The 26,334-nt window shown below is 47.7% G+C and overlaps 1 protein-coding gene across 1 annotated transcript; it reads right to left on the bottom strand.

Annotated features, from left to right (window-relative positions):
- GMPS (guanine monophosphate synthase) lies at window positions 1-25,672 on the bottom strand. Its single transcript, XM_032119527.1, is given in 17 exon segments — window positions 1-2,943; window positions 4,420-4,530; window positions 4,532-4,593; window positions 6,230-6,360; window positions 7,723-7,838; window positions 8,732-8,857; window positions 9,728-9,843; window positions 10,394-10,499; window positions 11,279-11,452; window positions 11,820-11,971; window positions 13,456-13,621; window positions 13,871-14,064; window positions 14,714-14,817; window positions 15,771-15,868; window positions 17,088-17,202; window positions 20,376-20,557; window positions 25,543-25,672. Coding segments are annotated over 17 exon segments (2,082 nt in total). The 5' UTR covers window positions 25,570-25,672; the 3' UTR covers window positions 1-2,841.
- Window positions 25,673-26,334: the final 662 nt, after the last annotated feature.

Consider the following 26,334-nt stretch of genomic DNA (forward strand, 5'->3'; position numbering starts at 1 on the left):
TTCAAACATAATATTTTTATTTGTGGATAAAAATTAAGGCTCACAGTACTTTATCATTTCACAAGCAGAAAAATGTTAAAAATTGAGACTGATGGGGAGTGCCCCCGATACAAATTCCTCTAATTGCTGACATGTTTTACTGAAGACTCGAGGTGAACAATTGTACAGGGCAGCTACAGGTATTAGTTTGTAAACTAGGTGCTAAATATAACTGGTTTTTAAGAAATGTGAACAGAGTATGATGTTTCTCTCCACTTTGGCTGTCCAGGACACAGGGATTCCACAGAAACGCCCAGAACTGCTGGGATGAGCACACCAACCTTCCCAGAACAACCCAGCACGGCCACGACGCACAGCTGGCACACAGGGCAGGGGCTGAGGGGCACAGACTCCATTTCAGTAAGACATTTTGATTTATAGTGCAATAGTTTATGCCTAAAATGTTCAATATCCAACTTTCTGACCTAAAGAAGAGCACGGAATTGCTGCCCAGCTCCAGGAATGCAGAGGGGACGCAGCTCAGGGGTTAAAGGATGGTCACAGTGCACAGCAGACATCCTGCCCAGAGTTAGGACGCAGCTCCAAGGAGGACTTTTCCAAGGGCGCAGCATGCAGGGAATAAAAGGTTCCTGCCCAGGAGAGCTGAAGGGTGTGTCCCAGAGGCACCACCTCCCCTGCAGCCCCAGCCCTCACTGTGGGCACACTTTACCCCAGCTACATCACAACCACAGGAGACAAACTGCAGCTCCAGCTACACAGCAACAGCCCGGGCACAATCCAGCAGGGGCTGGGTTTCAGAGTTCTCTGTATTATTTGCATTATTTTTAGTGATTCCTTCAGCTCTGCTTGTTTGCTGTCAAGGCAACACAGCCGTGGCAGCCACAAGGACGAGCCTGTTGCTGTGAGAACTGAGGGGGTTCTGCATCTCACCAGAGATTCAGCTCTTGTCTCTGCACCCTTCTGAGCAAGATACCACCCAGAAATGACAACAGCTGCCCTCAGCCTTTCCTGCCAAACTTAAATGCACTGGAACTTCACTGAGGAGCTCTCTTTGAGATCAGCTTTTACCGGCTGGGACAGGTCCTGCCCCAGCAAACACCCATTTACAGGGTTTAACCAACCACAGACCCCCTTCCTGCAGCAAAGGAATCAATAATCACTGGCACCACTGAAGCTCAGAGAGCTTATGACAGGTGTAGGTGCAAATCACCACCCCCTTCTAAAAAGGAGGTGACTGAGTTATCAATTCAGCTCAATTTGCCCACGTCAATTAAGCTGCACTTGCCCAAGCTGCAAAGCCCTCCTGCAGCAGGGCTGGAGGGGAGGCAGAGCTCCCCACCCCAATTGCTGCCCTCCTGCAGCCCCTGTCCCCAGCAGCCCTCGGAGCTGGGACACACCACCTCCTCCCCCTCGTGCAAAACACCCCTCAGTGACACAGGCAAAAACAATCCATTTACACCAGTTGGCCATTTCCTAGGAGCAGAGATTTCCAAACCCAATTTCCATAGTGTGTAGGCAGGGAATGCAAGAGCAGGAAAATGCGTGCGACCAAAAATATGGAACAAACAGGTTCAATATTATTCCAGTTCACAAATCCAGGCAAGGGCAGGGAGAAGGAGCTACAGCCATGAAATACTCCATGTTACTGAACAGTTTAAACCAAGTATTTTACCCCGTAATACTACAGTGATCTTGCAGCTGAACAAAACACAACTGCTTAAACGAAAAAATCAGGATAAGAGGGATGAATGCACATTGCAGGTCCCCCAGTGGGGGTACCAGCAGGCACCCAGCAACCTGCTCAGGTCAGAATCCAACTGTTCCTGCCACAGGACAGGTGGATGGAAATGGCTTTGCCTCAAAACATCAGAAAGCTCCTGTCCAGTAACCATCTCAAATTATTGCTTCACTACGAACAGCAGAACACGAGCGACAGGAGATCTACAGGGATGGGGAGCTCACCCCGACCAGGGCTCCACACTAACAACTAGAGTGATCTTACAGATCGAGCTAAGCACAACACACACCCCAAAAAAACTCTGTCAGAGCAAATGTGTAGAAAATAAACTGTCATCAAGTACAAGGGAAGCACAGGGGCAGCGCTGGGGACACACAGGAGCCACAGGTGCAGGAGCTCGGCTGCCACAGCTTGCCCAGCCGCACTGCCAGGTTTGCCCTCCTGCCATCCCCAGAGCACTCAGAGCCACGGCAGTGCCCGGGTGAGCCACGGGAAGGAGCCGGGAGCTCTCCTGGGCCCGGGCGAGCAGGGACGGACACACGGACACGGCGGTGCCACAGAGGTCAGCACTGCCCAGCCCTGGCGCCTCGGGCCGGGTCCAGGAGCACAGAACACAGGACACAGCATACACAGCCACTCCACGACTCAACAGTACCCACTACTCCATTTGGCAAAATATTTATTTATAATAAATCCGTCCCAAAGCGGTTGGTCACAAAGAATTAACTCCTTTTACATGTTTGGGCTGTAACAATGCTTTTGGTAGAAGTAAATAAACTGTCTCTTTTTACACAGTGTACAAAAACAAAGAGACACTGAAATGACAGTAACAGAACACAGGAGAACACGGGGACTGGAACGACAAAGGCAAAGCAGAGGGGCCTGTCCCGGCAGCGCTGCCACCATCATTTACCCGTACAATCCTCAGCCCCACGCTGCTCTCATCCCCAGCACAGCTCTGAACTGCAGGATTATGCTCCAGGAGAGGAATCTGATGCGATGTAGCAGCTCCAGTCACTCTTTCACAGTACTGCATGTCAACACTGGGAATGGTTTCTGATATGATTTAGACTGCACACAGTACTTGGATAGGGAACAGTTAATTACTCCCACTCCGTAGTTCCTGGTGGCTTTGATGTCAAGTCATACATCACCCGAGAGATGCCAGGGATCTTCTTGATCTCTGCCACCATTTTCAACACAACCTGTGGTGGAGGGGAAACAGAATATCAGAAGAAAGCATGTGACACAGACCTGATGAAAATCATCCTCGAAAAGCTTGAGGGCAAACTGCTCACACCAATTCTGCTGGACACCAGAGAGAAGAGCCTGTTGCTGTCAGCACAGTGCCACCAGGCAGGAAATACAATCAGCTAAAAGAAAACCTCTCGTTTGTGGTACAGCTACACTTGGGGCTTGCTGAGTTTGGCACAGACAGAACTGCCCAGGCTCAAAGCTGCTCCCTGGAGTTCAGCAGGAACACTGTGCTGCCTGTTCCTGCCAGTCCCTCCCTGGCTCCCCTCGCACCAGCACCTCCAGCTGGGCCACCAAGCACAGAGAACAGCTGGGGGAAACCAACCCCTGCCAAAAGAAAACCAGAAGCTGTCAAGGTAAAAAATTCAATAAATACCCAAAGGAAAGAGTGAGAATTATCATTTCCAGTGATAATTATCTTCCAGAGCTCACAATTAATCTATGTTAGCAGGAATATTCTAGATGAGAATTTGATGATCCTCAGAAGTTCAGCTTCCCTGAAAACCCCACAGTTCCCAACACCCCTTGCATGACACACTGTCTATAGTGCAAGCATGAATTAACATTAACATTGCTCTGTATAGAAAAACATTATTATTTCCCCCATAAACATGATTATTTTCTGTAACCTCTGTTACTTAGTCACCACACTATTACCTAGCCTTAAAATGACCATTTTTCATTTTGAAGAACGCAGGGTTTTTGTTTGGGGGTGGGTTTTATGGTGTTTGGTTGTTTTTAAACACAAACACTGAGGTCAAATGAATCCTCATTTTATACAAGGGGACAGTTCACATGGCAACCTGAATTGGTTGTTTTTCATGGATAGGCTGCCTTAAAGTAGAGGAGCTCAGGTATATACAATTACTAAACAATGCTCATATGCTCCTAAAGTGTGTTTAAAATAAAAGGTCAATCCTGCTCCTACAGCGCATTCCCAGAGGGACAAAGTACTTGACTGGACATGGATAAAGTTTCCCAGAGGACAAAAAAAAAAAAAAAAAAAAGGAAACTGACTCCTAAGTCCTTTTAGTGACCTAAAGAGCAAACAGACACTGAGACGTTAAACTGCAAGTTCCAGTGAAAGCAGAAGTGCCAGACAAAGGCAATTCATAACGCCAGGAAGTTTCCAATTACTGATGCAAAATTTAATTCCAAATCCCAGGAATGGCTGGGGTATTCTTTCTTCTTTAATTGGTGGTATTTTGGCTCAGCTCTGCTGGAAAGCCTTCAAGTTTGTCATACCCATCTGCCAGCCCCTCATTTTGTTAGCTTTTTTCCCCAAACACCACAATATTCTTCCTAGTGATTATTTATAAGAGAGAAAAAAATCGCAAGAAAATCGAAGTGAATGAGAGTGAGAGGAAAGTCAGAGTGAGCCACGTAGAGCACAGATTTCGTGGGGCAGGCAGCTGGAGCCCCCTCACCTCCTCGGGCACCTCGTTGCCCGGCGTGGCTGCGATGCCCGTCATGAAGTCGCTGGTGATGAAGGGCCTGATGACCACAGACCTCTGGCACGAGGGCTGCTTCTGGAGGGGGGTCCCGGTCGAAATGCAGCGGGGTCAGGATGATTGGCATCTGGCTGATCTTCCCAGCATAGCCTGCAGCACACAGGGCACAGAGGGCATTGGTTGGGTGCACAAGAGTGACACAAGTTCTGCGCAACTCCCATGTGTGCTTCCAGCTCTAAACCAGGAGCTGCTTCTGCATCCTGTGGGATCTGCTCCCTCTGGTCCCACAGCCCGAGGTCACAAGGCAGTGCTGCAGCTCTACAGCTGCTCAAACCAGCACTCAGTGCTCACCAGGCCCTCAAGTTCCCAGAGAAGCTGTGGCTGCCCCATTCCTGCAAGTGTCCAAGGCCAGGCTGGATGGGGCTTGGAGCAGCCTGGGACACTGGAAAGTGGCCCCAGGGGGGGAACAGATGATCCTTAAGGTCCCTTCCAACCCAAACCATTCTGGGATTCTAGAAACTGCCATTTAAGATGATCCTCAGACTTTGCAGGCATGCAGAAAAATCCCAGCTAATCTGTGTTACCCTGTAATTCACTGTGCATCTACTGAAGAGCCACTTTCCTTCCCACATAACATAAAACCATGGGCTTTTATCTGTTCCCATATCAATCCCAATAAAGAGCCCTTCACAAATATCTCTTTGAAATATTCTTTGAATAGTCTTTAATCAGGAGGAAGCTCTCCAGTGTCTCTGGCTGCTGGTGGGCAGGTAACTCCAGACGATCACATTTCACTGATTTTTAACATCTCCTGAAAGGCAATGCACAGCCCCCAATCTCCCCGTTTCAGTGACCTAAAGGTCCAAAATCCAGATGTGTGGAGCTCATGCTGCTCAGGCTCTCTCCCTCTGCCAGCCCTGGCCTGAGCTGCTGCACAGGGAGGTTTTTTCACTAAACCATAACTCCAGGCTTATTTTTAGGAGCGATTCATTCACACAAAGCCAAGTGTCACCAAAAGTTAGCGAGACACAGCTACAGCTTTACCAACACAGCCGACAGTGTTATCTCAGCCTTTTGAGGTTAATTCTGCACAAATTCTGTTCACACAGCTTTGTAACCTGAGTATGGATCCTCAAAGAGGGGGGATCTGTTGTAACTTGATTTATACGAAATACAGGCAGGGCTGATGCAATGCTTCCCACACAGATCACATCTCCAAAGGTAATTAAGCAAAAAACTAAAGAGGCTGAACCTCAGAACTATTTATTCCCAGGCTCTGCCTGCGTAGCACATCCAGGGGACTCCACACCCCCTGGCCGTGCAGGGTTTGGGTTGACAAATACAGCTTTGACTTCAAGTTAAGAAACCTGAAACCACCACAGGCCATGAGCATCACCCCCATGTGAAACTTGGCATCTGGACTTTCCCCAAAACCAACACTATGTCAAGTTTCTTCACCCCAGGTGAACACTGACATAGCAAAGAGAAGGGATTTGGGTGACTTTCAGCTGCCTGACAGTACTTTTTGCACAGGTTTGCAGTGAAACACCACAGCTTTGAGCTTCATGGTGTGTTGGAAGCAGGTCAGTCCCAAAAATCCCCTAAAATTAATTCCTGTCCTTTAGCTATCAGCTTCCACAACTTTTCACTGTCATCCCATTAATTGATGACTTTTTTGGAGACATTTGCTTGTAGATTTTGACAGCACCACTCTAATTACATCCATGAGGTTTGCAGGGATCTGCAACTGTGAGTCTGACCCCTGGGGTAAAGGTGGAGCACCTACCAGACTCCCTGAGAATGTTGTGAGCCTCAAAGTCAGCTTGACGTAAAGTGCTGAGGACTCCTGTGGTCAGGAAGGTGGGGGTGACATCCGTGGGGGGCTCCTTGACAGGGGGGCCAAACACGTACACGACTCTGCAACACACAGGGTAGGGAAAACCACATTTTCCACACACAGAATAAACCAGATTGCCTAAAACCTGCATGTTCAGTGCTACAGCGAGAAATCAGAGCTAGGAACAGCATAATGTTTCATCTTGCTTACAGTTTTTAACAGGAGACCACCAAACCCCGCATCAAATGCTACACCTTATTGTTAATGAAGCGTTTTCAGCACAGGGCACTAACTGCAATTTATGAATCTACAGAAGTACATCTGCACCAAAACATCTGAATTCAAAGCAGTCACACCAGCTTTACATTTTTAATCTCATCCCTTGTGTTTCAGATGCTGCAGAAGAAAAGGCAGAGTTTGAGTGGCCTCGCGCACAGATTTACCACGACGTGTCCACAGCAGCTGCTGGAGTCTGGAGATACAAACCAGGAGCACTTGTCTAAATTCCAAAGCACACAGATATGCCAGTTTATACTGTGTATTTTTGTTTGGAATACAAAGCCTGCAAGCACAGCTGGGCAGCAGACCAACTATGGCAGTGCCCTCCTCACTGTCCCTGTAACAGCAGTAGAGCCTGCAAAGACCCCAGGGAGAGCAGAACTCCCAGAGATGTGGGATGTTCAGGAGGGCAGCATCAAATCCAGCAGAGCTTAAAGAAATCAGCAGCGCTCTAAAGCCAGAAACTGGCTTTTATTTTCCTTTTTTGACATACTCTGAAACTGCACAGGCAATCCTGATTTATGCCTTCTTTTGTCCCCTCTGCACTTAATTTAAACAGGTATCTTGCAATTCCAGGTCTCACCCTTCAGCGTAAAAGCTCTGTCAGTAGGTGTCACTTATGTGAGAAAATGAAGTTTTGCTACAAGCAGTTCTAAGCAGTTTTGGCAGAAATCCCACAGCCAGGCAAGGAGGGTATAATTCTCCAGAGCTGATTTCATGTCTAAGCACCTTCACCTGCTGGGAAAGTTACAGACTCGAGTAGGGAGAAAATGTATCCTCAGAGAGCTCAGTTACGATCAAACTGCCCAGCTTTGCAGCTCTCCCTGTGCCATCAGAGCTGACAGCCCCACACAAATCCCTCCTGACACAAAGGCAAACCAAACTGCAGCATACCACAGCTCAGCACCAGGCTGGAGTCTTGCAGAAGAGATTTGCATGAATTATAGTGGATGCTGCCTAATCCAAGGATATAGGCCAGCAATTTCTTTTCAAGCTGGAAATAAATCCATATTTTGATTTATTGAGTATTTGTGACCTCTGTATGATACACCTGTCCAACATACAAAAATAGTACACTCCAGATTAAACAGGGAAATGTTTACACCAGCTAAACTTCTATACATGAACTAGATAATTAAAAATAAAGGTAATTCAATACTCACCTGTTGATGTTGTGGCACATGCGTGGTATGAGCCTGGCAAGAAACATCAGGGACTCCCAGTGTGGAGCATCTTTACTGGAGATGCCACAGACGTAGCTGTATGAGCGACAGTCACCCTGCAGAACAGAAATAACCACACTGAATGTGAGCTTTGCTGCCAGAACAACTCACAATGCCTTCCTGTCCATCCTGCAGGTGACAGGACCACAGTTTGGGCCAACATTTAGCAGACACTGAGCTGGTGACACCAGTGAGAGACTGAGTGGGTGAGAAAACAAAGAGCAAGATGACAGAGCTGTAAAAAGAAATATTCAGACTGGCAAGACTCATCTGCAGTGGCCAGTGTTGGTATTTTGGTGAGAAAGCACAGAAATCTGATGACACTGCATCCTGAAACAGTAACCAAAGCTGACTGCAAAGAGCCACGGGAGCCACACGCAGCTGAAAATAAAATATGAGGAGGAATTCAACACAGAGTGCAGAGCAAGGTGCTGTACAGCCATGAGTGCTCAGTAAGGAAATCTCCCAAGCTACTGCACAGTTCCATGAGAGTGCCAGCTCAGCACCTGCACCTGGTGTGTGTCCCTGTGCCCACGCTCCTCCTCTCCCAAGGAGAGGGATTAGCACAGTTCAGAAAAGCACTGGAAAGGGCAGCAACCACATCCAAATGTAGGAAAGAGGGATTTTTACCCAATGCAGCCGAGCACTCCCGAGCCTCAGTGGGGCCAGCAGGGTGACAGCAGAGCTCAGGGGGGCTGCAGCAGTGGACTGTGAGTGAGCAGCCCCGGGGCTGGACAGTGCCCCAAAGAGCCCCTGGCACTGACCTGCTCAGGGACCCCAACACCTGCCCTGCACTCCCACCCACACGGGACAAGGCTGGCACAGCACCTCCAGGTCCCCTTCCTGAGCCAAGCTCTGTATTCCCAGCCCCTGAGCAGCAGAGATGTTTCCCCACAGGCCGCCCCACTGGGAAGCAGCTCCCAGAACACTCCTGGAAGGAGCCCTGTACCTGCACTCCCACAGTTTTGATTGGTAGCAAGAAGGCATTCAGTGAATGTAGGCTTGTGATCTGCATCAGCTTCTCCTGGTCCTCCTCACTCGTGCACGCCTTCACCCTCTGCAGCAATGTATGAGGCTGGGCAAGGATGCAGAACAATAAATTGAAATTAAATGAAGCTCCCAGGCCCTCAAACAGAACTTGCACAGCACAAATAAAATTGTTTTTTAAGTAACTGTTTGCTTAGTCTACATTTACCCCTTGGAACTATTTAAAAGATACCTCTCATTTGACAATCAAGCATTAGCAAAAGCACTTTCCTGTGATTACACTGCATTTTAAGCTGCAGCTCTCCAAGGCCATAGGGGAAGCTCTTTTCCTGAGCTCATTTTCTCCTTCACAAAGCTGCACTTTTCAGTTTTATGGCACCACAATTCCATGTGTTTTAAAGGAAAGGCAGATGGAAATCCCTGCCCTTCAGGATTTACCAAAAAGGTTCTGGAAGTTGTTTTGAACTCACACCTCAGAGCAGACCCCTCTAATGACTCACAGCCACCACAAAGGGCAGAAGAGTCAGGAGGTGTAGAAGTGAAACATCACCCATTAAAAACTCCAGGTTTTGGAACAGGGCACCTGGCCAGCACCAGCCCCTGCACTCACATTTACACACCCAGTGATTTCTGCGGTGTGCAAACCTAAAATGTTACAACTCTTTCAGGAGGGAAGATCTTTTCCTGACTCTATGTGATCTCATCTGCACGAAGTTTAACTACAACAGAATCTGTTTATTATCTGAAAGGTAAATAAAGTTCCATCTTCCAGAAATGGTTCAACACATGCACCAGTCACAGCACTAAAAATTCCACTGAACAGCTTCAGTTGAGCTGTGCTGGGAGGCAGCATTCCTTAAAGAGCACCAACCAGTCCTTTGAACCTTTTAGCAGACTAAACCTCACTGCAGGTCACTACAGAACCATCACTCAAAATTAAAATTTAGAATTTCCTTACCTTCTTCACACTTGCAGAAAAATCTGCAACTATTTTCAAGATGTTGTTTGTTTCTGGGAAGTCTTTGCACACATAAGGTTCTTCAGCACAGATCACTCTGATTGCTAGGCCAGGCCCTGCAAAGCAACATTGAAAAAAACATTATCCTAAATAACAGGAAGCTAATTTTCACCTGAAAATGTGGAACAGTGAGTCAGCCACTGAGCACTGCGTATTCTGCCATTGTATCTCAGCTTCAGTTGTCTTCACACCCTCAAAGACAGAAAGAAACCAACCCACAATTATCCACTTTGCTGTTTTCTGGTGGAGAACTCGTGTTAGAAATGTTGAGCATTTACTTCCAAGACAGCAAATGCCCCTTGGAAAGGCAGCGTCAAGCCATTACTGCAGGGAAGATCCACATGGCAGCTCAGGCAGTGCTCACTGCACTTTTTGAGAACTCCTGCTTTGGCTTCTCCCACCAAAACCAAAGGCAGTGAACTCAATTATAAAACATTACATAAATTTATCAAGCTGCTCTCAAATAATCTTTTCCTGAAAGACTGTGCTCAAGTAAAAACCTAAATCGACTTTTTTCTACGTTTAGAGATCAGCTTTATACTCCAACATACTGCAGTTATTCTGGATCTGCTCAAGAACCCTGCTGTGATCCCCCAGCTCCCTTACCTGGGAAGGGATGCCTGCAAACCAGCTCTTCAGGAAGACCAAGTTCTCTTCCCAGCACTCGCACTTCATCTTTGTGAAAGTCTTTCAGTGGTTCTATTACTTTACCCTATAAAAGAAAAAGAATAAATAAAAAAGGCAATTTACACTCCAGCTCATATATCCAAACAAAAAACCTCAAATGTTTAGGAGCTGGCCTGACCTCACAGCACCAGTGCCAAGGATTCCATAAACACTGGAAAGAAATTCCATGTGAACGTGGGCTTTGTAGAACAGCTGCAGGACAAAGGGTGAGACCTGGAAGTTCCAGCTTGTGCCAGAAGAATCCATGGCTCCAGCAGAGCAGACAGAGCTGTAAGCTCAGGCTGGCTCTGCCTGCACCAATTCAGACCTTTCTCGTCTTTGCTGGATGTTCAAACCAACCCCAAAGCCTTGAAAACACTTTGTGCAGGGATCAGTATGAGACACGGGGATCATTAGTTCTCTCCTGTGGGTGGAGTTGGTGTTAACTGAGCACCTTCCACCCGATTGCTGGGTGAGGCCTCTCTCCTGTGTTGGTTCTTTCTTAGGGTATTTTACAATACAGGTACAGAACTCACCATTCTGATGCCAGAAAAATCAAATCAGGGCACTCTCCTACCTTTGCCTCACATGCTAATACCAAAGAGCTGTGCACAGAAAGGTGTTTAAAAAGCTTTTCTGCACTTCAGATGAACAGACCCAAGGCAACAAAGGAAATGCGATGATGCACAAAAATACACCAGAGTCTCACAGGCCTTGTCCCAACAGGGTCCCATCAGTGCAGGACAGTCAGAGCAGCAAAAGAGGGAAATTTTTGGACGCTCAGCCTCCCGGGAGAGCCAGGAGCAGCAGCCCCCTGCCCCTCACCTCCTCGCGCAGCTTGCGGATCAGCTCGGTGTCGTTGTGGTGGGTTTTGATCACCTCAGCTTTGCCACTGGCCACCAGGGAAGCGCTTTCGATGAGGTCAGGCCTGAGGGTTCCCTGAGCAAGAAAGACCTCCTCAGGTTTCAGGTTCATCTCTCCGATGACCTCGTTGGCAATCTGCAGGGTGGGCAGAAAAACAAACAGTGCTTTGGGGCTGTCAGAGGTCTCAAGGAAGACAAAGTCAAGTCCAGCAAATGGTACAGAGCTGCAAAAGGATCACAATCAATCAGCAAACTAAGGATTGCACTGTCCCACTGCTCAAGCAGTCCTGTAACCCCAGCTTTTGTTCAACAGAAGATGGAAAAAAAAATCTCCAAAGTACAGGAACATCAGTGCCTGTTAAATATTCTCCCTGTCACTTACCAAAGGCTTCTTGGGTCATCCACAGCTTACACAAGCACTGATGCCACTGATTAAACAGTAGAAGATGTACCCAGGAATCACAATATTTAAAAAATTCAACCAAACAACAAATAAACATTACCTTGACAAAGGTGTCACCGATAATTTTTCTCTTTTCTTCAGGACTTGTAGTCATATTTAAGGTCTTGCTAATTCTTTTACGTGGAGTTCTGTCCTCATCTGAGATGGGCAGAGTTGTTGTGCCATTATAGAATGAATGGGCTGCATTCACCACTGCAGAAAATCACAGGGATTTTGGTTTGACAAAAATCAATAAAGATTTTTATGCAGGTTTACAAAATAAATTTGCCATTTATTGTTTTTAAAAAAAAAACCCCAAAAATAAAAATCATTGTGGGCCTTTGACTATTAATTGCATTGAATATGTTCAATACCTCAGGAATTAATTTTAACAAAAGCCTTTTATTTCCTTTATTAACTGACTGCTTTTTCCATATTGTGAGGTTAGGCAGCCACATGCAAGTCCAGTTCTTGCTTCCCCTCTTAGATTATAATTTACTTGCTTTAAATAGTTTACAGGACAGTGTTTCCCCAAGGCCTTTCTGCAACCAAAATTAAATGATGCACTATTTACTCATGCTACATTATGCCTCTTAATTTAGAGAGGTTCCCAACTCAGAGATCAGCTGGGAGGCTCTCTGGCATCCTTCAGCAGCACTGAACTCCATGACCTACAGAAGGAGTGTCTGCAGCAAAGGGATTCCCTCAATTTGTTCCTCTGGCTGCCTGCCAGAGCCCAGGTTTATTGCTCCACAGAGTGCAAGAATAAGACATGGATTTTCCACTAAAAAATAATAAAATAAAATTTAGAAAAATGTGTTTGGAATAAAGCTCAGGACACTGCAGCCCAGCCTGCACTGTGCCAGGGCCAGGCCAGTGGGAAGCACTGCTCACCCAGTGCCACACTGCCTGAGCAGAACACAGGAGAACCCCTGGATAAGACCCAGAACAGGCAGCTATTGCTCTGTAATTCACCAGACAGGCAGTACAGAGCAGCTCGTGCTGCTGGCACAAACTTGGTCTTCTCTGACCTCCTCATACTTGAGGTACAAAAAGCTTTTGAACCTTCTCATCAGCCACATCTGGGCACTTTCTGCTCTCTCAGTGAACTCCTTCACAGAATCATGAAGGTTGGAAAAGGCCTCCCTGATCATTGAGTCCAACCTTTGGCCAATCAACACCTTGTTCTCAAAAAGCCACTCCAAAACAACTAAAATGCACCTCTTTAAAAGCAAGAAAAAATGTCTTGAAAAAGTCATTTTGGCTATAGTAGCATTCAATCACTCAAAGGAGCTCACAGTTGACAACAAAAGAGACTCAGGATAAGAAATGAAGCCCCAGGTGTTAATCAAGATACCGGAGAAAATGGAAATCCAGTGAGTTCTGCAGGAGCTGCACAGGATCCCTCAGCAGAGGAGTGACCAAGGCAACAAATCCACTGCTCTGCGGTGGCCCACCTGCAGATACCAGACACCAACACCCACAGAGATGGGGCAGCTCACTGCATGCTCCAATCAAGTAAATAAGGCCTAACATTTTAGGTTTAAATTTTGTGACCAGGTTGAGGTGGTTCCACATCACCGACCTGGCCACAGTACGTGAGCCTGGGAACAGCAGATCAGTGAAACCCAGCACTAAGGGTAGGTTTTGGGAGAAGTTATGAGTGGTGTAAGGAACACTGAGCAGGAATGTGGTACCTTTCACCTGGATGCCCAGCTTTTTGAGGGCCTCCTCCACGGCCTGGCTCTCCCTCTTGCGCATGAAGCCGTTGTCGATGTGCACAGCGATGACCTGGTCGCGGTTCAGGGCCCGGTTCAGCAGCGCCGTGCACACCGTGGAGTCCACGCCCCCACTGAGCAGCACCTGGCCAGGGGAAAGGGGAAAAACCCCACACTGGGTCAGCTGGCCACGGGGAACGTGTTAGCACACAGCTGAGGTGCAGCTGGGACAGGGAGAGCAGTCAAGGAAAGCACAGACAATGCACTGCCCCAGCTGTGCAACTCCCCAAAAACCTGGCCATCTATGACCCAAACCACGCCAATTCCCCACTTCCCAAACCCCAGCAACTGCCAGTGTTTCTGCAAATCAGCCCCCAGCTCTGACTCAACTCACCAGGACCTTTGAGGAGCCCACCCTCTCTTTGATATCCTGGATGCACTGGAGTTCTCTGTTCTCCACAGTGAAGGTGCCGCTGCATCCCGCAATATCGTACAGAAAATTCTTCAGGATCATTTTGCCGTTCACGGTGAGGCTCACCTCAGGGTGGAACTGTGCTCCATAGAGTTTTTTAGACTCATTTGCTATGCCTGGTATACATGACAAAACAAAAATAAATAAATAAGCTGGAACTGAATGCATGCCCAAGTCAAGCAAGAGACTCAGAGTGGCTCTCTGGGATTCAGTAACTCCAGTGGCTTTCAAAACCCAAATTCTAAGGTCCCACAATTTCCTCCGACAATCTCTGTGTGATGTTAAAACTCTGCTTTCAGTACCTACATTATTCTTGCTCAGTTGAACATTCATGCAATATTAAATACATAACAAGTTAATAAAGCTTTAATAATTAAACAGTGCTTGACTGTTACAGTGCAAAACCCAAACTCCACTGGCACTGCACACCACAGTGCAGGTTTCCCTCTCCCCTGCCTGAAGGGCACAGAATATTTTATTTCTGAGACAAACAACACATGCATGTTTTAAAACAACAAACTATATAAATAATGTTACTTTTAACCACATTTAAATCAGGACCATTCCTTGTAAAGTCTATTTCTTTATTATCACGACAGCTCGACATACAAACATATACCAGGAACTGTTAAAAACAATTCATTTATTTGGCAATTAAGTAACAAGAGCTATTACTCTGTTCCCATTTGGCTCTAACTCCTGTCTGCCATGATTCTTTCCTTTAACCAACATTATCAACAGACAAATTCAGGATAAGATAAATACCTGCTATGATGTTCCCAGACTGTGCCACCACTTTGAATCCATCGGCTACTTTATCCACACTATCTCCGTGAGTGAGGAGCACAAGCTCTTCCTTCTGAAGGCCCCTACACCAAGATTAAAAACTAGAATCAGTTCAAGAACAAAGACCTAACTCCCTGCCTTTCCAAGAGATGCCCTGAGGGATTCCAACAAAAGCACATCTCGGCAGACCAGGGCATTTGAAATGTCTGCAGGATTTCCTTCCCAGGAACAGCCATCTGCAGCTTTATGCTTCCCTTGGAAGCTGCCTAAGTCTCTGTACAACACACTCCTCGTGCAAGAGGGAATTGATCTTAGTTCTGAAGGGTTTGTGGGTTTCTCCTTATAAACACCTCCGTATTGAAGTCCCTTGCTGGACGTGGGGAGCCATCTGGAGTCAATCAGGATGCTGGGAGTCTTGCATTTTATTTCAACAAAGTGAACTTTTCTTGTTCAAAACTATGTGTTTTCAGGACAATTTGGGCACATCAGACTGTTCTGCAGGAGCTCTACAGAGGGAAGATAATAGAACTGGAACACCAGGGATGAGTAAATGTCCAGACTTTTTACAAGGAACTTGAGAGCCATCGACAAAATTATCAAGAAATCTAATTCTGGTTTATAAAACATCACAATGCAATTTTGAAGGAAGGTAGAAGAATGGGGTCGGATTTTCTGTGCCCTTTCCAAAATTGGATGGGTACCAACAAATACAAGAGCACAGCAGAGCAGGAGACAAGAGCTTAACTCAAATATTCTCAGGTCATGGTGCACTTACAGCTTTTCAATGAAGACTCTGAAATAAGGGGTTTACACAATATTCTCAGAAAATACACCTGCTTTTCTAGAGTCAACTGGAAAGTTATGCCTAAGTATTTGTCTCAACGAGTAACCTGCTTATTTGTGACCACACTTGTAAAAGACTTATTAGCAATTATCAGCTCATTTCACTCTTTTTTCTTTTTTTAATAACCTTCCTCCCATCCAGACACCCTTTCCCAGACTGATACTGCTTTGAGAACTGGAAATGTCTGTGTACCTGAAGAGTGAGCAGGTGTTGTCCAGGGTAATGCTGAACACTCCATCCTCCCGAACGCTCTTCTTGTGCACCGTCCCTCCAAACACCTTGTTCATCATCTGCAGAGCAAAAGGACCCCATGAGAAAGCACCTCACAACCTGCATCACTCCATCCCTCACTCCGACTGGCAACAGCTCACCACATTCCTGTTGTTTTCCAAAGGTATAAGAATTCTCTTCAGAGTGAATCCTTGCTCCGTACTGGGCTCGCTCCCCTCTGCCAGCACAGCTGGGGGCCACTGCCACACACAAGGAGCAGAAACCCAGAGGCAGAGATGTGCAAAATAATGTATATTCCATAGTGCACAGCTCCTTCCCTCAGAAACGGCTGCTCTGCAAACCAGCTGAGTATCTGAGGCCACGTCAAAAACCTGAATTTATTCCCTTGAATAAAGTTTTTCCTTGAATTATTTCCCTTCAATAAAATGTTTATTTTGTGACTAACCCTGGAAAAAACAAGATGCATGAGCAGAAGTCATGCACCTAAAGCAGCCCTTGTCTCCCTGCAAGTTTGTTGTGCTCAGCTTGGATATACCAGATCCCTGCAGGATCACCAGTGAGTCCAAAGGTAAGTAAGGGTTATTTCTTTTTGTGAGGAAGTGTTAAGCACTCTCAAGAACTATGCTAGAAACAGCCCATGTCTGAAACACTGCTCCACCTGTTTCCAGGAGAGGTGCCTTCTTCAGTACCAGCTGGGCAGAATTAATGAGTGACTGACAGGTTATATTTACTCTGGCAAGAACAGGGAGTGTGGAACTCAATTCACAGCACTGCAGCAAAGAAAAACCATTTCTGTAACTCATCCCAGACTGCTTTGGGTTGGAAGGACCTTAAACTTCATCCCATCCCACCCTTGCCATGGGCAGGGACACCTCCCACTGTCCCAGGCTGCTCCAAGCCCCAGTGTCCAACCTGGCCTTGGACACTGCCAGGGATCCAGGGGCAGCCCCAGCTGCTCTGGGCACCCTGTGCCAGGCCTGCCCACCCTCCCAGGGAAGGATTTCTCCCCATCTCTAATCCAAATCTGCCCTCCTTCAGTTTAAGGCCATTACAAGAGAAGGCAGAGCCAAGAGAGGAACACACAGTGAGCTCAGGTTGTGAATTAAATGCCCCTGTGGCACTGCCTCTGTTTGGAAAGCAGCTCCTTCAGCACAGCACCTTCAGTTCATGCAGAAGTGAGGCCTAGAAGGTGGCTGTGGACAAGCAGATTTAATGGCTGCACTCGCTCCTGGAGCTCCTTCCCAACCCCAAGGACTCTGTGTTATCTCCCAACAGCACCTGCATCCCATAGCAGATCCCAAGCACTGGTTTTCCTATTGTGAATATGGCTGGGTCGAACCATGGTGCATCTTCTGCATACACAGAGTTTGGTCCTCCAGATATGATGATAGCTCTGCAGACAGAACATGAAGAGATCATTAATACAAATACACTGTTTATTTTCAGCATTGACACTGTCTCATACCACTCTTAGAACAGATACTTTCTAACAGACATTTTAACACAGATATCATAATGTGTGGCTTGATTTTTGTTGTCAAACCCAGCAGGTTTTCAGGGAGGTATTTCCCCAGTTTAAACAAAGATAAATATAAACCATCATTAAAAGTGCCTGTATTTTAAATTCCTCACAGCCAACCACCAGCTACGAGAGGAGCAGGATGGCTGGGATAAATGCAGAGTATAGCACAAAGATATATATTTTTATATATAGATATATATACACACACACAGTTTATGAAGTCTGTGACATTTGGAGGGGAGCTGCAGTCAAAAAATCCACTCCCAAATTCCTAAATCTGATGGAAAAAAAAAAAAAGTCCCTTAAACCATTCTGGTTATACAGAGATGGCATTAGCAACAAGTTGAGAATTCCAAGGGCAATACACGCAATCATGTGGGGTTTAGAGTTAATACTTCACACTATAAGAGAAAATTAAACCATCTCAAAGGGGAAGAGAGTTTTTGCAAACCATAATAATTTACAAGACTGTGAACTACAGAAGCACCAGTTGGGCAACACTTCTGGCCTCAGCCCAGGATCGAGCAGGGCTGTACCAGACCTTGGACTCAGAACTGTTTATTTCACAGAGAACATCAAACTTGTGTCGAGCCAGAAATGCAAAACCAACGAGACAGAAGTTGCATAAATGGGATTAAATGTATCTAATAATTCTCCCAGCATTAGTTCCATGCAAGTACTGACAAAACAGAGTTTTTCTGGTTCTGAGCAGCAGGAACAGGCACTGTGCTGCCCACACCTGCCTGTGCCACCAAGAGAAACAACCCTGCAGGACCAAGCCCAGGCACTGAGGTCACCTGCAGCCCCTCCAGCTCCCCTGCAGTCCAGGAGCGAGGAGCTGGAGGGATGGAGCTGGTAGAGGCAGCATTTATTTCCCTGCCTGCTGGGATCTCCAGGCCAGCACTGGAACCAGCACAGCTGACGTGGGTGTAGTTTTACACCGAACCGTCCTGAGAGCTCCTCCCTGCTGTTCTTGCATGGGCACTTCTGGTCAGCCTGGAGACACGCTGGATTTCCTGAACTTGAGCTGCCCTAAAGAGCCTGAGCAGTGTCCATGCCTGCTGGTATTACTGCTCCAAATAACTCCACGTGCAGAAGCACTTGCTCCAGTGCCAGATGTACTGAACACTATTTAATATTAATTAGAATCACAGAATATGTTCCTGGAGCTCTGGCAGCCTCGGGGCCATGCCCATTCCCTGGGGAGCCTGGGCAGTGCCCAGCACCCTCTCAGGGAAGAACCTTTCCCTGATCTCCAGCCTGAGCCTGCCCTGGCCCAGCTCCAGCTGCTCCCTTAGGTTCTAGGAAGGAATTAAAGGAATACAGCCACACTATAGATTGAGCATTCTTAACAGAAGTCAAAATAGTTATACTCAGCTCTAGTCAAAAAGTAGAGTCTTAAAAACCTGGGTTTTTTTCATACCAATTGAAATTTAACATAATATGGAGAGGTTTGCAATGTGCCCAAGTATTACAGTAAAAAAAAAGAAGAGTTGAGGCTGAGAGAAGTCAGAACCAGCACAGGATGCAGACTTTGCAAGCTTTCCTGCAGCACCCTGTAATTTCCTGCACACTTGCCTGTGTTGGTATGAATATACGTTTCTCTGGTTTACCCTAAACCCCTTCCCAAACAACCTGACCCAGCTCTGGAAAGCTCCTTTGCATTGGATTACAGGCACCTCAGGAACCACACAAAAACACCAAGGGGAAAATGTGTGCGTTGAAACCCCAACATCAGGACTCCTGCCAGAGTCCAGACTAAAAGGAGAGCCAGGATCTTGGGGGAAATGCTCATGTTCACACCACATTTAGATGATGTTTGTCACTAGAGAGCGTTCTGAGCATTGAGGGGCTGGCTTTTTAAACATGGCATGTAAATAGGATTTAGCAAAATGTTGGCTCTTGCTGCCCATCTCAAACCTCAGCACAGCCCCAAGCGCAGCTCCTCGGCCCATTCCATGCGTGAGCTGTAACGTGGGAACCTGGCTGTTCCCAGACATGGAATACACACCAAATAAAACCACAGGCTCATTTTTACAGTGACCATTGTTGACCTGTTGGGTTTGTTGACTGACGGACACTGAGGACACAAACAGGTTTTCTGGACACTCACAGCTATTGACCAGCCTGGGTGACCTGAAACCACCACCCCAACCTTGAGAAGTGACCTGGATGAAGAGGCTCTGCCACATTTCAGAGCAACTATTTGCAATGACAAGTCCTACAGGTCTAATCCCAACGCTCTGAAGAACTTTCAACTGTTCTGAAGTTCTTCCCACTGCAAACCTGCATCAACACATACACTATTTACTGCTTCACTAATTACCATTGATTGGAAAAATGCACTTCTGCAGCGCTGTCTTTATCTGTTACTGAGCACAACCAAAATCCCATGCGTACCATATTTCTGGATTTGTACCAAACTGAGAAGTAAGTACAAATCTTTGGTGATTTGTAGACTTCAGGGTATTTATTCTCCCCACCCAGAAGAGATCTGTATCCTAAAAAGCCTAGTAAAACATGAAAAATTAATGTACAAAGTACTAAATAATTGTGAGACCTTTTTTTTTCTGCAAATAATGAGTGGCAGTGTCAGTTAAGGCGTTTTTTTAGCTGCTTTCCCAGAAACATCTGGCATGATTTATTATATCTTCAGTATCCAAGTTAGTTAGTTAAATTTAAAAAAATAAGTAAGAAAATAATTTTTAGAAGCCAAAAAAACCTTTTTTCCTTGACTATCAGCTACCCCAGTTCAACAGGCAAAACAGCAAAATCATCCACATTTTGGCAGATATTTAAAATGCAACCTCTTGAATGATACTTAGGAATTGAAATGATTAAAACGACATTAAGAAACTGATGTCCAAATAGGCATTGAGAGACAAAAGTACAACACTGCTGTCTGTGCCCAAGTGCCTGCAGCAGCAAAGCCCAGGCGTTTCCGTGGAACCACTCCCGGCACCGGAGCTGCCGCCCAGGAGAAGCCAGGCGGCGAGCAGGGCACAGACAGCAGGGAACAGGCGCAGGGCTGCAGGAGGACGTACCGGAACCCCTGCTCCCGGATGGCGAAGGCCGGCGTCTCCAGCGGGAAGATCTCGGACTGCACGAAGAGCTCTCGCACGCGCCGGTCGATGACCTTGCCGTACTGCGCGCCCGCGTCCAGGATCACCACGGCGCCCTCGTAGTGGTGCTGCCCATCCTTGAGCTCTGCCCCGGCGTTCTCGGGCTGTGAACGGCACCCGCGTCAGCAATCCCACGGAACCACCGAGCCACAGGGCTGGAAAAGGCCTCTACGAGCAGCCTAAGCCCAGCTGTCCACCCAAGCCCACCAGTGTGTGTGCCACTGAACCCTGCCCCCAAGTGCCACTTCCACACGCTTCTGGAACCCTCTCAGGGATGGTGACCCCACCACTGCCCTGGGCAGCTCGCGCCAGTGCTTTACAAACCTTTCTGTGAGGAATTGTTTCCCCATATCCCAGCCTAAACCTCCTCTGCCTTTACACTGACAGCCCACTGACTAAGCCAGATCTCTTTAGCAACTAACATATGCAAGGCTTTGCTAATTAGCTATGCTAATTTATGATAAAAATGACAAAGACCAGCCAAGAAACTTGAAAATGAAAAAAAAAAAAATCTTGAAGATTATATGGACCAGTTGAGGCACTGGCAAGATAAAGGGGCTGGACACCAGCACAGCACACCCACCCCAAGCAGCCACACAGACACGACATCCCCATCCCCCAAACCAAACAGGGCACAAACTACAGAAGAAAAATGCTAATGATCTAATGAAGGCAGAGCTTTCCACAAGCAAGAGCTCATACACCCTGATCACCATCTGCAACTTCTCCATCTTTTTTTCCATTTTCCAGTTCCACATGAACCCCAGGACAGCCCATGAGAACTGAGAGCATCAGCCTTTTTCTCAGGCAAAGCAGCACAAAATCAAACAAAAATTGTTTTTTCCTCATCATGCTGCCTCATATGCTGAACTTCACTTGACATTACCTCCTGGAGAGGATAAAAAGGGGAAATTGAGAACAAATGTTGCTGCTAAATGATTTTTAAAAATCCCAACACATTTTGAACAGAACATTTGAGCAGACTGCACATCAGAACAAAGCAGTGGTTCTCTCTGAGCCCCTCACGTCTGAGCTGGTTGGCCAATTTGGGTAAATCTGAAAGAGTGCTAAAAAACACAAGGCCAAGTTTCTTCGTTAAAAAAAAATTGTGAAAAGAGGCAGCTGTTCCGTGGAAGTGTCCTTATCAGAGCATCTCCAAGGAAAAATGAACCATGCTCTAACACCAAAAATTTGCTGCCTAAAGAATTTACTTCTTTTGGGGTGCTCTTTCCCCTAACTTACAGCTTACCCTGTTTCCTTACCAATGCAGTTTCATGAAGGACAAACTGGGAAGGGTTTTACTTTGGCAAAACACTGCCTCCAAAACATCTTGGAGCTCCATTTCAAGTTTTACTGATGGCAGGTTGGAGTTGTTCTGCTCATTTGGAGCAGGCAGCAGAACCTCCAACCCAGAATTCGCCTGTGTTCTCATCACTGCTGCTCAGGCATTTCCACCTGGGGCAGGAATTCACCCCAGACCAGTCACAGGTGACTCTGGAGAGCATCACCCTGCTGGGACACAATCTCCCAATAAACACACTGGAACCTTCCAAAATTCACACCAGCTGGAAGAGGTTTTATCTTAATTAAAGGATATAAGTGGGGGAAAAAAATAGTGCTAAATCCCTCAAAAGCCTAAATCCAGGTTAAAATCAGATATCTAAATTTTGTCCCTCAGGCAGCCAAGTTGCCTGATGGGGAGCGCTTAATGGCTTTCAGTCCTGGGTTACACAACAAAAAGCGCACATGTAGAAAGAAAGAGAGCAGACTTGAGCAGCAAAGGCCCCTTCACACCCCCAGTCAGGCAGAGTCACCAGGACTGTTCTCCCTTCCAGTGCACGGGAGGGAATCACTTTTAGAGTGATTCTGGGCATTTTCACCTGGCAATTTCTAAATAAACAGCTCTTGTGAGACAGACCAACATCCTTATTCTTTCCTGAGCCCATCTTGGGGAAGACACTATTCCTTGCAGTGCTGGTTTTTTATTTCAAGTCTTTAACTGTTTCAGGAGCAGTGGGTTGTGTCATTTAGGGACAGAGCTCTGCAGCAGTCTCATAAAAAGAGACTAACAGAAGTTACTGTTGGTGTCCGCTCAGCTGGACTGATAGCCGAGCATCCACACCTGTAACTAATAAATAAATCAATCTGTTTTCAATGCCCTACCCCGAGATCTTTTAGCAGGGCAGGTGTGGTTAACAGGAGCATGAGCAACAGTTGTGGGGGAGACAGAAGTGTGAAAAACAGAAAGAGCCCGAAGTTACATCAGGAGGAGCTTGATAAACATTGTTAAAGGAGCATAAGTAGGTCTGTACCCTGAACCTGCACCTCCGTCAGATCCCAGCAGAAGCAGGACAGCGATCCAGACTCCCCTGAATTAACCAGACAAGTAGAACTGCAAGGAGGTTCAGGACTAAGATAGCCCAACATACGCTACCATAAATCACAGGCAGAAAGAGGAAAGGAAAAAAGGCAGCAGTCAGCACAGGATCTGGCTTTACTTATTTAAAGGCACAGTTCCAAGGCTAGGGGTTTTAAACCCAAAATTACCAAGGGAAACTTCATTTAATGAAATCCAAAAAGGAACAGATGCTGTTCATGTGCAGCCAACATGGCAGCTGAGCTCTGTACACCACAGGCGTGCCAGCAGAGATTAAGAGGACACCAGACAGCCCAGCTCCTGCAGGGACAGGGCTTATGGAGCCAGCACCTCTTCCTGCTGGGGACTGAACAGGCTCTGAGGAAAGCTCTTTCTCCCCTCAGTACAGGTGTGACTAGAGCTCCTTGTCCTCTGGTCTATTCGCACAAATATCTGGAGAGCTCACTGTTTTTGAGATCTCCTGTGGTGATGCCTTAAGAGGCCTCCTAGAAACGGAGACTAGACAGGAGTAAAGGCAGGTATTTATCTGAAAGGCCTTTAAAGGCACCCCCTCGGGAGCCAGAGGCTATTGCCAGGATGGACAACAGGTCATGAGTTCCTCACCCTTTTATAGGTTTGGTTCATTTGCATATCAGGGTTAATTCTCCAATTAAAGCTTCAGTTTTGCCCTCAGCTTACTCCCACTTTAGAGGCTTTTGGTTTATACTTTTTGGGCCTAGGACGGTCTGGGTGTCCTTGGAGAGCAGGCCTGGAGAGGCTTTGTTATGTCTGCCCAGCATGAGAGAGCAGAAATTAACAGGCTACAAGAAACTTCAGAGTTACACACCAGGCAGTAAAGAATTTAAAAAATATAAAAGTTAAAACCTAAGGCATCAGTGGCAGCTGCTCTGACACCTGTCCCAGGCTGTCCAGGTGCTGGGGCAGAGGCACCACGCTAGTGTCCCAAGAGCGGGACTAAAAGCTTGTGCACACCGAGAGAAGAAAGCCTCTATTCAGCTAATTCAAATCACAAGTCACCCTGACCACAGGCCAGAGACATGGCACAAGATCCCATGTGCCACCTGAGCCGTGTGGCCACCCCGACAGTACTGCCACACCGAGGGTCAGCCCCCTTCCACCACCTCAGCTCTACCACGGTAACACTGGAGGACAAAAATCTTCCATCACTGCTGTTCTTCTGGTGTCAAAACCCAATAATTCTGAGTTCTCTAGTGAGCTAGAGAGAACTAGTTCTCTAGAACTGGCACCAGGCTTGCGCTACCAGCCAAGGACAGCACAAATCCTATTCCTCACATACCTGCCTAGCGCCTTAAACTGAGTGTGCAGGTTCCTAACAGCCCACTTGTGCAGAATCGGGGGATTTTTCAGCATTTCACACACCCACATGCTCGCAGGTTGGTCATTAATGCAATTTACAGACCACATTTCCATACAGACCAGTCCCGTCCTGGAGTACTAGTCTCAGCAGCAGCTCCTCTGTCCAAGCCCTCAGCCCTGAGCTTTCACCCACACTACTAACACAGCACAAGCCTAAACCAGGAGCCTTGATCTCGCACTTTCAAGCCAGCACAGGTTTTTACAAGAGTTTAATTTTTTCCCTGTGGTATTAAAATTAAGCAGGTCTAAGAACACTCACTCACACTTCAAAGTATAACAGGAAAGTAGCTCCCTCAAACTCAGGCCATCCCCCAGACTGAAACAAGAGCCCCCAACCCATTATCTCAGCCCCAAAACTGAAACTTTAACAGACATGTTAAAGGGAAACTTTAACAGACACGAGTCTCATGCAGGTGTCCATGGGCTGTGGGACCTGGTGCCGGCAGAAACTGCTCTCACTCGTTCAGGATGAGCTATGAGCTCCACATCCATCGCCAGCACTGGCAGAGAGAACTGGAGCCCCCAAGAGCAGCCCCGGCCAGGAAAGGAGTCTGTGACCATGGCCGGGGAAAAACGTGGCAGAAAACTTAGAGACTAACTGATAACTCAAAGAACCCTTCAGAGCCACAGCTTCTTACAAAACAGATAAAGAGCCGAGAACAAGGCAGGAGAGGAGCACGCAGGAGCAACCCCGGCCAGGAGAGGCGGTTGTGAACACGGCCAAGGAAAAGCGTGTCAGAAAGCTCACACAGTGACCAAGCGAGCACTCAAAAACTGAGCACCCAACCGCCCCAGAATCACGTTTTTTTGGAAACTAGATAGAAAAAACCAGAACGAGTCTTTTATCCTGCTACAGCAGCGGCTTGAGGCAGCTTGCAGGGCTTGATTAAGAAGTTGCTTTACCAAAAAGAGCTGTAAGTTCCTGAGGCGCACGGGTCGCTCCCTGCCGCGGTGTGCCAGAGCCACACGGGCACGGGGCGATGCGGGGGGAGCAGCGGCCCCGGGCGAGGCTGGGAGCTCTGAGGGAACCGAACCCCGGCCGGGAGCGGGGACACAGCCGGGCAATCCCCGGCGGCACAGGCCGGGCAGGGCGCCGCACAACAGCCCCGCCGGAGCCCTGCTCGGGGAATTAATCAGCTAATTAATGAATTAACACCTTGCGAACAGCCGGGGCTGCGGCTGCGGCGCGGGCGGTCCCCGCTCCCCGCGGTCCCCGTTCCCCGCCCGGCGCCGCTCCCGGGCCGCGGGGCCCCGCCATGTGCCCGGCCCGGGCGGGCAGGGCCGGGTCGGGCTGGGCCGGGCGGCACCCCCGGGCCCCGCGGCCGCAGCACTGACCTTGGTGTCCCCGTTGCACAGGGCCATGGGGGCGGCGGGCAGCGAGAAGAAAGGGCCGCGAGGAGCCGCGGCCGCCGCGCCGCGATGAGCTAATGCCGCCCGGGAGGAGGAGCCGCCCGGCACGGCCGCTCCGGCGGAAGGGGAGGAGCGGCGGCGGGGTCAGGGGCGGGACGGGGATGGGGGGACACGGCGGGGACACGGCCCGGCCGCTCCCGGAGGCCCTCGTGCGCGTCCCGGCACCCCTGGGCGTGTTTGGGCTCCGGGGGCTCATTTTGGTCTATTATCAGGGTAAAAACAATTAGAGCTTTGTAGTGAGTGGGTTTTTGTGCGTCAGCATCCTATGGTATCATGGGATCACTGGTTGGTTTGGGTTGGGAGGGACCTTAAAACCCATCCCGTCCCACCCCTTCCATAGACCAGGGTGCTCCAAGCCCCTTCCAAGCTGGCCTTGGACGATGAACCTGCTGTGCCTGCTCGGTGAATTCCCCAGCGGACACGGGGGGAGGTGACTGCATCCGTGGAACCCTCCTGGAGTGGTCCTGGGATGGTTTTGATGCCTTTCCCTGAACATCAGTTTAAATAGAGGGAGTGAAATAAGAGGTGAATGAAGGAATTCAGGTTAAGGTGAAGCCACACACCAGCGTCTGGTTCTGCTATCAGATTCCAAACAGTTCCATCCTCAGGCTGACAGAAATGAACAGGGTTTTTTACGATTTTGTTCCAAATCGGGTTTCTTGGTCTGTTGTTTTTTGGGGTGGTGTCATTCTCTTACAATCCTATTTACATTGTCAT

This window comes from Corvus moneduloides, chromosome 10, assembly GCF_009650955.1.
Source record: "Corvus moneduloides isolate bCorMon1 chromosome 10, bCorMon1.pri, whole genome shotgun sequence".
In the NCBI taxonomy this organism is placed as follows: Eukaryota; Metazoa; Chordata; class Aves; order Passeriformes; family Corvidae; genus Corvus; species Corvus moneduloides.